The sequence below is a fragment of the Phaseolus vulgaris genome, chromosome 8 (genome assembly GCF_000499845.2).
Source record: "Phaseolus vulgaris cultivar G19833 chromosome 8, P. vulgaris v2.0, whole genome shotgun sequence".
Taxonomy (NCBI): Eukaryota; Viridiplantae; Streptophyta; class Magnoliopsida; order Fabales; family Fabaceae; genus Phaseolus; species Phaseolus vulgaris.
In genome coordinates this window covers 59,579,137-59,591,845 of record NC_023752.2, presented here as the reverse complement: position 1 = coordinate 59,591,845, position 12,709 = coordinate 59,579,137, and the positions used below count along the sequence as shown (strand labels likewise).

General features: G+C 31.4%; 1 protein-coding gene and 1 long non-coding RNA gene across 2 annotated transcripts; both read left to right on the top strand.

Moving 5' to 3' along the window:
- Positions 1–1,121: 1,121 nt before the first annotated feature.
- LOC137823451 (uncharacterized) lies at positions 1,122–1,905 on the top strand. The gene is made up of 3 exons (XR_011083130.1): positions 1,122–1,193; positions 1,663–1,743; positions 1,826–1,905. It is a non-coding gene; the product is annotated as an uncharacterized lncRNA (long non-coding RNA).
- Positions 1,906–2,476: 571 nt separating this feature from the next.
- LOC137827106 (probable disease resistance protein At4g27220) lies at positions 2,477–8,141 on the top strand. The gene is made up of 4 exons (XM_068633317.1): positions 2,477–5,626; positions 6,578–7,313; positions 7,397–7,519; positions 7,998–8,141. Exons 1-3 carry the CDS (start codon positions 2,555–2,557, stop codon positions 7,402–7,404), a joined length of 3,816 nt encoding a protein of 1,271 aa, XP_068489418.1. The 5' UTR covers positions 2,477–2,554; the 3' UTR covers positions 7,405–7,519; positions 7,998–8,141.
- The last annotated feature ends 4,568 nt before the right edge of the window (positions 8,142–12,709 follow it).

The window sequence follows — 12,709 nt, the reverse complement described above, 5'->3', positions numbered from 1 at the left end:
ATCTCTTAACACAATTACCAAAATTTTCTCAATTATTATGGAATCAAGATACTCATTATCAAATGGTCTTAGACTCTTTCTTCCGCACAAACCCCCTTATCAAATTTAGCACTCTCATGCTTCAAATCTTCTCATTTCCTTCATATTTTCCTTTAAAATAATTTCAATTTTATTTGAGTGACTTTAGGATCATGATTATTATTTGTGAAACAAACAAACATGACTTCACATTTATTTATTTTTTGTAATTTTTTTCTTTTAAATTTTGATTCGGCCATGGTGTGATTATCAGTATGAAGGACTTTCTGATTTATTTTATTAATGTACTTTACATATATAAAACAAAATAATATCAAATCTTAACAATATATTAATCTTAACTTCCTAAATCTAAATAATAAATAAATACTTTCATCTTTATGTAAAATATATTTTAAAAAAATTGAAATATTTCCTAAAATTTACTTTAAATAAAATATATTAAGTAAATATTATCAAAATGTGTAACTTTAATAGTAGTACACATATAAACATGTAACATATAATGTCGGTATTTTTTATTATATATATATATATATATATATATATAAAAGAAGTTGACCTTAAAAAAATCATTAAATAAAAATTAATTTAAAAATAAAAAATAATTAGTTGTTATATTGATTAAATTAAATACTATTTTTAGAGACTAAAAATATTATTAATATTTAAAATAATTTTTACTATTATAAAATAAGTTTTAAATTAATATTTAATTAATTACTAAACTTTTAAACTACTAATTAATTTAGATTGTGAAGTTAGTAAATTTGCACATCCGAGTTCTTTTTCAAACATTGTTTGTGTTTTGTTTATTTTTTGTTAGCTTATATTTGGTTTAAGTTAGAATTATTAATAATATGATGTCATTTAAAAGTAATAAAACATTTTGTCCTGATTTCTTGTATATTCGTAACTTGTGCAGAGGTGAAAGCAGAAACACAACAAAATTGGAAAAAGAATGTGTTGTTATTGATAAAGTGAAGAAAAATGAAGGAATGAATTGCATCTTTATGCCTTACTTGGAAACTGAGGAACTTCATGCTTCTTTCTTATCCCTTCTCATTCTTTAAAATTGCATCCATTCACTTCATATTGTCTTTCGCATCCTAAATTCTTCTTCTTCTTCACATTCTAACTATACAAATCCTCAGGTATGTTTCTCAATTCAAAATCATCAATTTAGTTACATTTTGTTACTCTTGTATTACTCCTATTTTACATCCATGTCAATCATATAAATTAAAATTACTTTCCAAAGTGGTTCATCTTTTGAAGATATTAGTCATGTACTTTTTAGGCTTAATCTTCTTTCTTTTATATAATTCTAGATTTACTTGTTTATTTAGCCTAATTAAATTTTTTATCTCATCTATAATCTTTTATTTACTCCTCATTTACACTAAGATGAATAATTTAATGTGATAATTAAGTCATACAAATAGAATGATAATATATTATATACAATATTCATTATTTTTTCAAAATATATTTTTAAGAGTCTGAATTTCAAATAGACCTATAAATATATGGTAATTCTCATAAAGTACACATTAAACTCTTATACTCATCTATCCCCACACAAATCTCCTAATCTCTTGAGTGTCAAAAATTCTTTTATAGGTGGATTCGTCCCTCCTCTCTTTCTTTTCTTCGGTCAACATCAAACAACTTCACATCTCCAAACTCCAACGTTTTATTCCGGTAACTCTTTATTCCAACAAAAACAATTAAACTTAATATATATTTCTCTGAATAGTGGATTAATAAATCAAAAGTTTCGCAGCCAGGTTGGTCCTAAATTCTTCTTCTTCTTCACGTTGTATCTCTGCAGAAATCTATAGGTACGTTTATCAATTCAAATCATCAATTTAGTTAATTTTCTTACTCTTATATTACTCCTATTTTACATCCATCTCAATCTTATGAACTTATGAAATATATCATCAACTATTTCAATAGTGAAAGTTTATTAACAGTTTCAGTACCACCTTTCCGTTTCAATAATGAACAATATTTTCTTTATATTAATCTGACTATTTTAAAAATTTCAACTCAATCTTGATTTTTTACTTTTCTCATGTACGTACCTTTTAGGCTTAATCTTGTGTTTTTTTTTTATAAAGTCTAGTCACTTGATACTTAAAAGAAACTAAGTACGAGAAAAAAAATAACACTTTAAAACTAAAAACTAAACTGATGATTTATTTTCCTTTATATATATATATATATATATATATATATATATATATATATATATATATAAACAAAGCAATCGCACAATATTAATTTTAGTTTTTTCTTATATATAAAGATAAGGTAACTTGTAATAATAATTGCTTTTATCTCTATGTAATATAATAAGTATGACATAATTTTTATTTTTTATTTTTTATTTTTTATTTTTTATTTTTTTAATTATATCATTCTTTCTAGAATACATGACATAATAATATTTTATAACTAATTAAAGAATGATGAACTCATTCATGTTTAGAAAACTGTATCAATTCAAATGGAGGACTTTTTTCTTTCCATTGCGACAAAGATTGTAGAATATGCCGTATCTCCAATTTTAGATCATGCTCGGTACTTGTGTTGTTTCCACGACTTTGCTTTGAATCTTTCAAATGACAAAGAACAACTAGAATTGACACGAGACAGTGTGGAGAAGAAAATTAGAGAGCCCACCAATAGGATTGAAAAAGTTGAGCCACCTGTTGAGAAGTGGTTGAAAGATGTTGAAAAAGTCTTGGCTGAAGTGCGACTGCTAGAAGAAAGAATATCGATTGTAAACAAGAGCTATTTGAGAAGGAAATGTCAATATTCTCTTGCAAAAGAAATAGCAAGAAAAACAACTAAAATGATTCAGCTTAATCGTGATAGCAAGTTTGAACCGTTTTCTACAATTATTGAACTTCCAGGCATGAAATATTATTCTTCTAATGGTTTCTTTATGTTCAAATCTACAGAAGCATCATACAACAAGCTTCTAGAAATATTAGAGAATAAGAGTGTTTCCATGATTGGGTTAGTTGGATTAGGAGGCTCAGGAAAAACTACTTTGGCAAAAGAAGTGGGTAAAAAGGCTGAAGAGATGAAACTGTTTCATAAGGTTGTCATAACAACAGTGTCTCAACCGCTAGATATCAAAAGGATCCGAAATGAGATTATTTTACAATTGGGCTTGGATTTAAAGGAAGAATTAGATATAGGTAGAGCACAGAGACTATCACAGAGATTAAGAAAAGATACTACTCTTCTAATCTTGGATGATGTATGGGAAAAACTAAACTTTGAAGATTTAGGTATTCCATTTGATGAAAGCTACAAGGCTTGTTGTATACTCATAACAACTCGCAGTAAAGAAGTATGCACTTCTATGCAATGTCAAAGTATAATTGAACTTAATCTCTTGAGTGATAAAGAAGCATGGACTTTGTTCACACATTATGCAAACATAACTGATGTCTCCTCAGAAGCTTTGAAAGGTGTGGCAAGAAAAATTATTAATGAATGTAAGGGATTGCCCATTGCAATTGTGACGGTCGGAAGCACACTATGGGGGAAAACTATTGAAGATTTTGAGTTAGCATTGTCAAGACTAGAAAATTCTAAGCCACTAAATATTTCAAAAGGCTTGATAAGTCCTTATGCATGTCTCGAATTAAGTTACACTAATTTGAATAACCAATTGGCTCAATCTTTATTATTGTTGTGTTCTATGTTTCCAGAGGATTATGAAATAGATTTGGAAGATTTATTTCGATTTGGAAGAGGATTTTGCACAATTGGGTCGTTTGGAAAAATGGAGAATGCAAGGAGAGAGATGCATGAAGCCATTGACATTCTTAAGAGTTGTTTTTTGTTAATGCAAGTTGGAACAAAAGAAAATGTAAAAATGCATGATTTGGTTCGTGATGTAGCGTTGTGGATTGCATCTAAAAGTGGTCAAGCAATTTTTACAGGTACTGAAGTGGATCCAAGTGTGTTGGCAGATGATGAAATCATGAAAGATAAGCAAGCAATAGCCTTATGGAATAATGTCAGAAAAAATGGTTTTCTCAATTATAGAATAAATTGTCCGACTCTTGAAATTCTCTTGCTTTATTCTAGAAATCGCATAAAAGTATCAGATATGGGTCTTCAAAGCTGGGAAAAGATTAAAACCTTAGCAATCAAAAGTTTAAATATATACAGTGAGGATTTGTCTTTGCCAGAGTCACTGAAGTCATTAAAAAATCTTCGAACACTGTGCTTGAGAGGTCATGATTTAGGTGACATATCTTTTGTGGAAAGACTGCAAGCACTTGAGATTCTTGACTTGCGTGACTCTAATTTTGAAAAACTTCCTGTTGGGATTGTAGAATTAAAGAAGTTGAAGATTCTGGATTTGTACAGTTGTATTATTCAAGAAAAGAATGTTGAACCTTACAAAGTTGTAGGAAAGTGTTTGGCGTTAGAGGAATTGTATTTGTACTTGATCGATTCAAAAGAGTACTTTGGACATGATGTCTCTTTCTCCAAATTACAGAGGTATGTTATAAGAAACACCAGTTATAGTTTTGGAGATGAATTCGACAATACTACAATTATGAAAAAATATGCACAATATAGAAGCTTATTACTAGATAAGTTTGATGTTCCTGCTCAAAATTTTATATCACTACCAATCAAGGATCTCTTTATGAGAGCAGAGTTCCTTCATTTGGAGGACCTTAAGGGAAATTTTAAAAATATAATCCCATCCATGGATCAACGGGGCATGAATCAGTTGAATGCCCTAAGACTCAAATATTGTAAAAAGATAGAATGTCTCATTGATAGCACTATGAATACCAGCAACAACGTATTCTCTAAACTTGGTTACTTAAGTTTGGAAAGTTTACGTAGCCTTCAAAAGATTTTTTGTGATCCCTCTTCGCGATGTTTCCTCGAAAATTTAAGAGAGCTCTTGATAAAAGATTGTAGTAAATTGAACAATATATCTTTTCTAAGGAAGTCTAAGCTATGCAATCTGAAAGTCATTTCAATATCAACATGTCCTCTGCTAACTTCTCTCTTCGTGCCATCCAGTGAACAATCTCTAGTGTTGTTAGAGGAACTAACAATATCTTCCTGCAGCGCATTGAGGCACATAACAGAAGAAGTGGAAGAAAGGAACAATGTTCTTTCAAACACTCAAAGTCCTTCATCTTTGACGCTCCAAAAATTAAGGATTCTTCGTATTGAAAATTGCAACAATTTGGAGTATATATTCTCTGTGTTTTTAGCCGTAAGGCTAGTAAGTTTGGAAAGTGTGATTATTAATGAGAACAGGGGGTTGAAGTATGTATTTGGCAGTGAAAAGGAACGTAATCTTGCAGTGTACCCGAGTTTTCAGCAGACTGATACCAAAACTTTTTCTAATTTGGCTACTCTATCGTTGATGGACTTACCAAATATGATTGACATTTGGCCTGAATATTGTCGCCCACATCTTCCAAATCTTACAAATTTAGACTGCACTGGTTGTCCCAAATTGCTTGACTCTTCCATACTTGAGATGGTGACCGCTTCAAATCTCCACCAAAAAACAACTTCAATGGTAATATATTATTATTTATTATTTCATTAAATTGATTAAAAATAATGAGTTTTAAAGATAAATTAACCTTTTACAAAGATTATCAGGAATGAGTGTAGTTTCTCCAATGTTGTTGTTTAAATGCATTAAAAATAACAATCATATCGCAGTAGTTTTTTTATCATTACTTTTATTCTGATAATTATTTATATTCTTATTGTGTTTGAGTTGAAAAATATATTTATAAACAATCATAATTATATAAAATGGATAATCTTTTATCTAGCTAATAAACAAAGTATTTATCAATTTAATGAATTATAGTTTAATGAATTGTATTCAGACCCACTGATGATCTTTTTTCTTTCGATTAGTATTGTAATGTTTTTATAGGTATTTTAAATAATGAGTTTTGATCTAGTTTTTTTGTTTTCTTTTTTATTTTTTTAATACATTTTAGGTATGCTTCCTCACATTAAGTTTATTGAAAAATAATATATATTCTTTTCAAAGATGCAATACATTTAAATAAATAAAAAATCATACTATAATTACAAGTGATATATTTGTCAAACTAACTTCAGCGAGTTTCTGGTTTGATTAATGTCTAAACTTCTGGTATGTATGTACTCAAATAATAGTTGCTGATAAAGTGATGAGATTGGTCTTTGAATTTAAGTCGTTTTTTGGCTAATTGTGAGAAGGTAGACAAACATGATTTTCTTGAGGTATTTGTCTGTTTTGTTTTGTAAAAAAGTTAGATCATCATTAAAGTGGATCAAATTTATTATATTTTTTTGCTGATAAAAAAAAATAAGATTTTAAAGTGAGTTATATGATGTTTAGGGTTTAGTTATATAATGTCATATTCTATTTGAAGTACGTTAAATTGCTGATTTAATGATTGAAATATATAAAGGAGAATGAAGTGTAAAATGAAGATATTAAGAATGAATTATGTTGTGTATACAGGAGAATCAAATACCATGCTTCACCATTACCAAACTTGAACGCCTTTGCTTATCTGATGTTAGATTTAAAGGTCTCTTCCAATTCCAAATGGGAGAAGAAGGGGGCAGTGGAGAACTTCTTCCTCTAAACTTGGATATAACTTATCTACAATTGGAGAATCTACCTGAGCTCAACTTCATATGGAAGAGCCCCACAGGTTTTCTAAGCCTCCAAAACCTTGAAACTGTTTACATAGATGGATGTCCAAAATTGAAAACCATCTTCTCCATCACTGTTGTTACAAGTTTACCAATGCTGGAATTTCTGTATATAGATAACTGTGATGAATTGGAACAAATATTTGATTTAGGTGATGCACGACAACTCCAAATCCTGTATTCTTCCCAACAACTCTGCTTCCCAAAACTCTATTCCATTACAGTTAAAAAGTGCAATAAGTTGAAATGTCTTTTTTATAATCTATCGGCTAGTCATTTTCCCAGTCTGGGAACTTTGGAAATAGAAGAGTGCTCTCAGTTACACAAGGCTTTTGGTTTTGAACATGAAGTTGATGATGGTGGTGAAGAACAGACGGCTAAAAAGGGAGAACAAGTTCTACTACAGGAACTGACAGATATAACACTCAAAAATTTGCCAAACTTCGAAGAGATTCACCACGGATTTAAGTTAAAAGGAAATGTTGAACATAGCATAAAAGAATGTCCAAAGTATTCTCCAAGTTTATATTTACATCCAGGTAAAATTCACATGTCATTTTTCTAGACACAATTACATTGTCTTTGGATTATGATGTTGTTAAGTCAAATATTATTTTATCAGATATGTAAATAGAAGGCTACAATTAAGCATGCAGATTTAAGTATTGATTTAAAAAACAAAGTGTGCAATGGACAATGCAACAATGCCTCAACTTTTCACCCTCCGATGCATTAAATTGGTCAGGTAACTTTTTTTTTTCTTTTGCTATTTTAGCAATAGCATCATGTGGATAATATATATTTCGGCCTCTTTTACTCAGTAATTAAAAAGAGGTAGTGTTGCTTATATATGTGTTGTATAAATATGAAAGTTTGGTCATATTTGAAATTAATATAAAACATTTTTTTTTCAAACGAAGAAAACCGCTTTTAAGATGACAACCGTGACTCGTGTGAAATTGTTTACTTTATAGAAGTTAATACACTTTCATATTTTCTTTTCCTGTATGACTCATGAGTCATGATTTTCTAAATTTTAGTTCAAAAACATAATTTTTTTTTGTAATTGACAATATTTTTTCCTCTGTATATTTTGAAGTTCTTCAAATAAAAAAAAAAATTTAAATGACTAATGCTAACTCACTGGCCCCACTAGTCTATGACACTCTTTATGGAGAAGGAGCATAGTATTAAAACATTGATACCATATAATTATTTTGTAGGGAGACAATTGCTGGAGGAAAGCAGAGTGTTGTGACGAGTTGGGGTTTGGGGGTAATATTGAAATTTGTATATAAATAATCAATAACAGAAAGTAAGTTCTTTCTGTTAAATATTTATCTATGTGAGTGTTTATTTTCTTGTTTTAGGATTCAAGAATTTGATAGGGAATTGGTGACTGTGAGATGTCTAAGTCTTATATAATGTATCGTCTACTATAAAACACTCCATGTTATATTTAAGTGTTTGATTATTCCCTCTCTGAATTAATTTTTTAGAGTGATTCTCCAAATATTTAGATATTTATCAATTCATATCATCATAACTAGTTAGCAAATCCCGATAAGAACTAAGGAAGAAGAATTTGAAATCCTAATAACCTAAAAGACATGTGATTAGTACTTCAAAAGTACCTGGAATGCACCATCATAAACAAATCTTTGTCGTTGTTACAAAAATTGATTAATTATAACTAACTAGCCAATTCTCTGTCAATTTATCATACAAGTAGCACAAAAAGAATAAATGAAAATTAGTAAATTTGGTTTTATTGTCCAATTCACAAAATGAATAAATGAAAATTAGTAAATTTGGTTTCATTGTCCAATTCAGAAGGTACTAATTAACATCCTCATATTCAATCAACTATTTTTTCTAAAGAAAGATATAATTTTTTAACTTTTATCTTGGTTTGATGGTTGGTACACTTCCACTGACAAGGTCACTACCTAACACATCTCCTGAAATAAAAGGAGTTTTTATAGTAGATGATGAATGTTGTGAACTGAATATTGTACTTGAAGAATCATTTGTAACATATTCAACTCTCTTGGAATCTGGCTCAAGTAACATAGAACAGATGTATTCAAGCTCTCTAGCCACTTCTGCCATTTTAGGCCTCTCATCTGGTAAATCTTTGCAACACCTTAAGGCTAAAGTAAAAAATCTCACTGCATACTCAAATTGATAAGACTCGATACATTTATTAACAACCAGAGAAATTCCACCAGATTGATATGCCAAATTAGCCTGAAGTAAAAAAGGAAAAACAAAAAGATTAAGGTCTTACTTAGATAACTTCTCATTAAACACTTATATGAAGAAGAAAATAAGAAGGTGAAGCAAACTAATCTTCTCTTATAAGTTAAAGTTAAGTTGTACACAAGTTAAACCAAGTTGACTCAATTTACCTTTATTAAATTGTGAAGAAGAGAAACAGTGACATTGAGTATCTCCTGTCTATATCAGGCCAGTATCTCCAGTCTCAATTTTAGTAGCATTTTGATCATTGAGAATTCATTATTGATATTAGCTTCTTCAAGAAAATCACTAGCGAAATTAACTTAATCATTAGATAAACCGGTAAAAGAATTTACAATAAATTTCTTTTTTTCTCATAAGAATGTGTGTAAGGAAATTAATCTTCATAAAAGGTAATATTCCAATAAACGTTGATATTATGAGATAGAAGATCACAAAAAAATTATATAATCTTTAATATTTAATTTAATTCCAGAAAAAAAAAATCTAACCTTACCACAACGATCAAGTTTCTTTTTATTAGCACTCATAGTAGACATGCATGTAGCATAAACAACATCTAAACACACCGATTTGAGTTATATCATGTAATTTTTCAAAAGAAGAAAGGTTTTGAGAAAAAAAAATTGTCAAAGGAACAACTTATTTACTTTATTTATCAAAAAACACACACAAATCTTGTATGTTTGTGAGAAAAAAAATTACTTTATTTAAAATGTGATCAACTAATCTTAACTTAATGAGGTTGAATCCAAAAATAATAATTTTTTTTTATCAGAAAAAATTAATTAAATAATGGGACACTTAATCCTTATAAAAAAAATAAACACTACTTCCATCATGCTGGAAGCATATCAAAAAGCATGATACGAAGGAGGTTGATGAAGAATGAGATTGTTTCCTACTCCTAGTTAGTTAGACATTAGCTTGAAAGCTAAGGCTGTCTCACAAGAAAACCAAAACCTGCGAAACAGCTCCACAACATCCCATTAAGATTGGTTCTGATGGGAAAAACGCACGCGGAAACAACACACATAATCTCGAATTAACTGCAGACAAATAAACGACACAAGATTTAACATGGTTCGGTCGCCAACTGCAACCTACATCCACACGGACAACTATTAGGTTTACATTATATCCTTTTGCACACCAATTACAAGTACAATGATCTCTTTAAATAGAGATAATAAAGGGACACAATGATTAAGCCCACTCACTAAAACATGGTGTCTACTCAGTCCAACCCAATTTGTCCTGACTTCATACCCAACAGGTTCCTGGTGATGTTGTACTCCCCCTCCTTCACTCATTGCGGAAAACCATAGCCTCTACCCTTCATATATCTACCCTCTATCAGTTTATTTGGTGGTTATACCATCTGATATCAGGACCTTCAGATGCATCTACATAGCTCCAGACTTAAAACCAGCAGCGCCGAAACATAATGAAGTCCGAACTCAACATAACCCACATTTTTAATAAGAGATAGCACAAGCCCAAAGAAAACTCATACTGCTACATTACCAATAACATTCTATATTACTGTAAGTAAGAGAATTCCAAATTTTAACTCTGCAGATCTCATTTTTTCCCAAGTACATGAAATCAAGAAAATATCTTATTACATTTACATGTTTGAATTTGAATTCTAAAATTGTAGTACCTTACCTGCTCTCTCCTTTTCTCATCATCTTCTCTCACAGAACTGGGTTCATCATTCTTCAAATCTCAAAACAAAGACCTCTTCCAGGGAGTTATATTTTAGATTTCTAATCAATAATTTAAATTATAATAAAAACTAAATTTTAATTATTGATAATTTTTTTTAGAATTATTGAACATAAATTCACAAATAAATATAAAATATAAAAAATAAGTAGGTAAACAAGATAATATTTTTTAAAAAAATATTATTAATTAGAGATAATTTAGTGACCGGCATTTACTCTTTACAAATATGCTCACTAAATTAGTTTTTGTATTAATGATCAATAAATTGTTTATATATATATATATATATATATATATATATATATTAAATTAGTTTTTATATAATTATATAATATGGTAATTAAATTGATTTTTAATAATTGGTTACTAAATTGTTTTTATATTTTTTTATCAGCAATAAAAAATAAATAAATGGGAACCACTTCAGGAGTGGTCCAACCCTTTTACAAGAACACATAGAATTCAACTCCTAACTTGGCATGCAAAAACGTCGGACAAAGAACCAACCAAACCAAGCGCTACCTAGCTTTACCGAATCAGCCGTATATAGGCCAAAGGATCCATGACCCAACAGGGGTAGGAAAAGTAAACTTCGCAGGACTTTGCAGCAATCCAAGACCACACATTTACTTGCGCAGAGGCAAAAACTTCTAACACATTTGTCACTCCTCCATTAAAGACGACCGAGTTCCTATGCTTCCAAATTTCACTCACAATTCCAACCCAAATTGCCCCCCAAACATCATTAACTGAAACAGATGTCTGACTCAACCTGAACTGGATAAAATTTTGCATAGGATCCAAATGGATTACGAACGACACTCCAAGCCACTCAAAGCAAAGACACCAGACCCTCCAAGAAAAGTCACAAACGGAGAACAAGTGACTCGACGACTCTTCAACCTTCCCACACAAGCAGCAAACAGGGTTTTCAACCACCACCCCGCGCCTTACCAAATTAACCCTAGTCGCAATCCTATTTTCCAACACCCTCCAGGCCAAGAAAACAGCAGAAGGCAAGGCTTTACACCTCCACAACCTACAGTAGATCGGAGAGAATTCCCCATCACTAACCCTCCTTACCTTAAAATAAGCTGAGTTAACAGTAAAACTTTGAGACCCTTCAGCCTTCCAGACCCAGCTATCCACCCCTCCCGCAACCATCTTTATCCCTTGCAGCAACTGACTCAACTGCTCCTCCAACAACTTCTCCCAGTCAAAGAGGGATCTACGCCAGCACAAAAGCCACAACCAAACACCATTAGACCAGTTCCCGATCTCGGCCACCTTAGCAGCTTTAGCCGTGCTAAGCGAATATAATCTCGGAAACATTCCCTCCAGGGCACCACAATTCAACCAGTTATCTTCCCAGAAAGAAATATTCCCTCCATCACCAACTTTCCACTCAACCCCATCTTCAAAACTTCTGCCCCAGCCCTCTGAGGCCCAAACCTCCTTCAGGTCTCTCCACCATAGGGAACCCCTGCAAGGTTTACCTTTCGCTCTCAAATTCCTCCAACCACCATATTTAGAGTCGAGAATCTCTTTCCACAAACCTCCCTTGGCCGAACCCCACCTCCAAATCCACTTGCCTAGCAGGGCCAGGTTAAAAGTCCTTAAATCAATGATTCCAAGACCCTCGTAGTCCCGAGGCTCGCAGACCTTATTCCAAGAGGCCCAAGCGATTTTCCTTCCGTCAGAGCCCCATCCCCAAAGGAAATTCCTTTGGATCCGAACTAACATGTCAGCCACCCCAGATGGCATTTTAAAAAAGGACATAAAGAATAACGGGACTGAGGAGAGGACTGACTTAATCAAACAGATCCTCCCAGCCATCGACAACAACCTGCCTTTCCATCTCGACAGCTTGCCCTGAACTCTCTCTAACACCCCGTTCCAAAAGACACCGCGCTTGTGGCACCCGCCTACCGGTAATCCT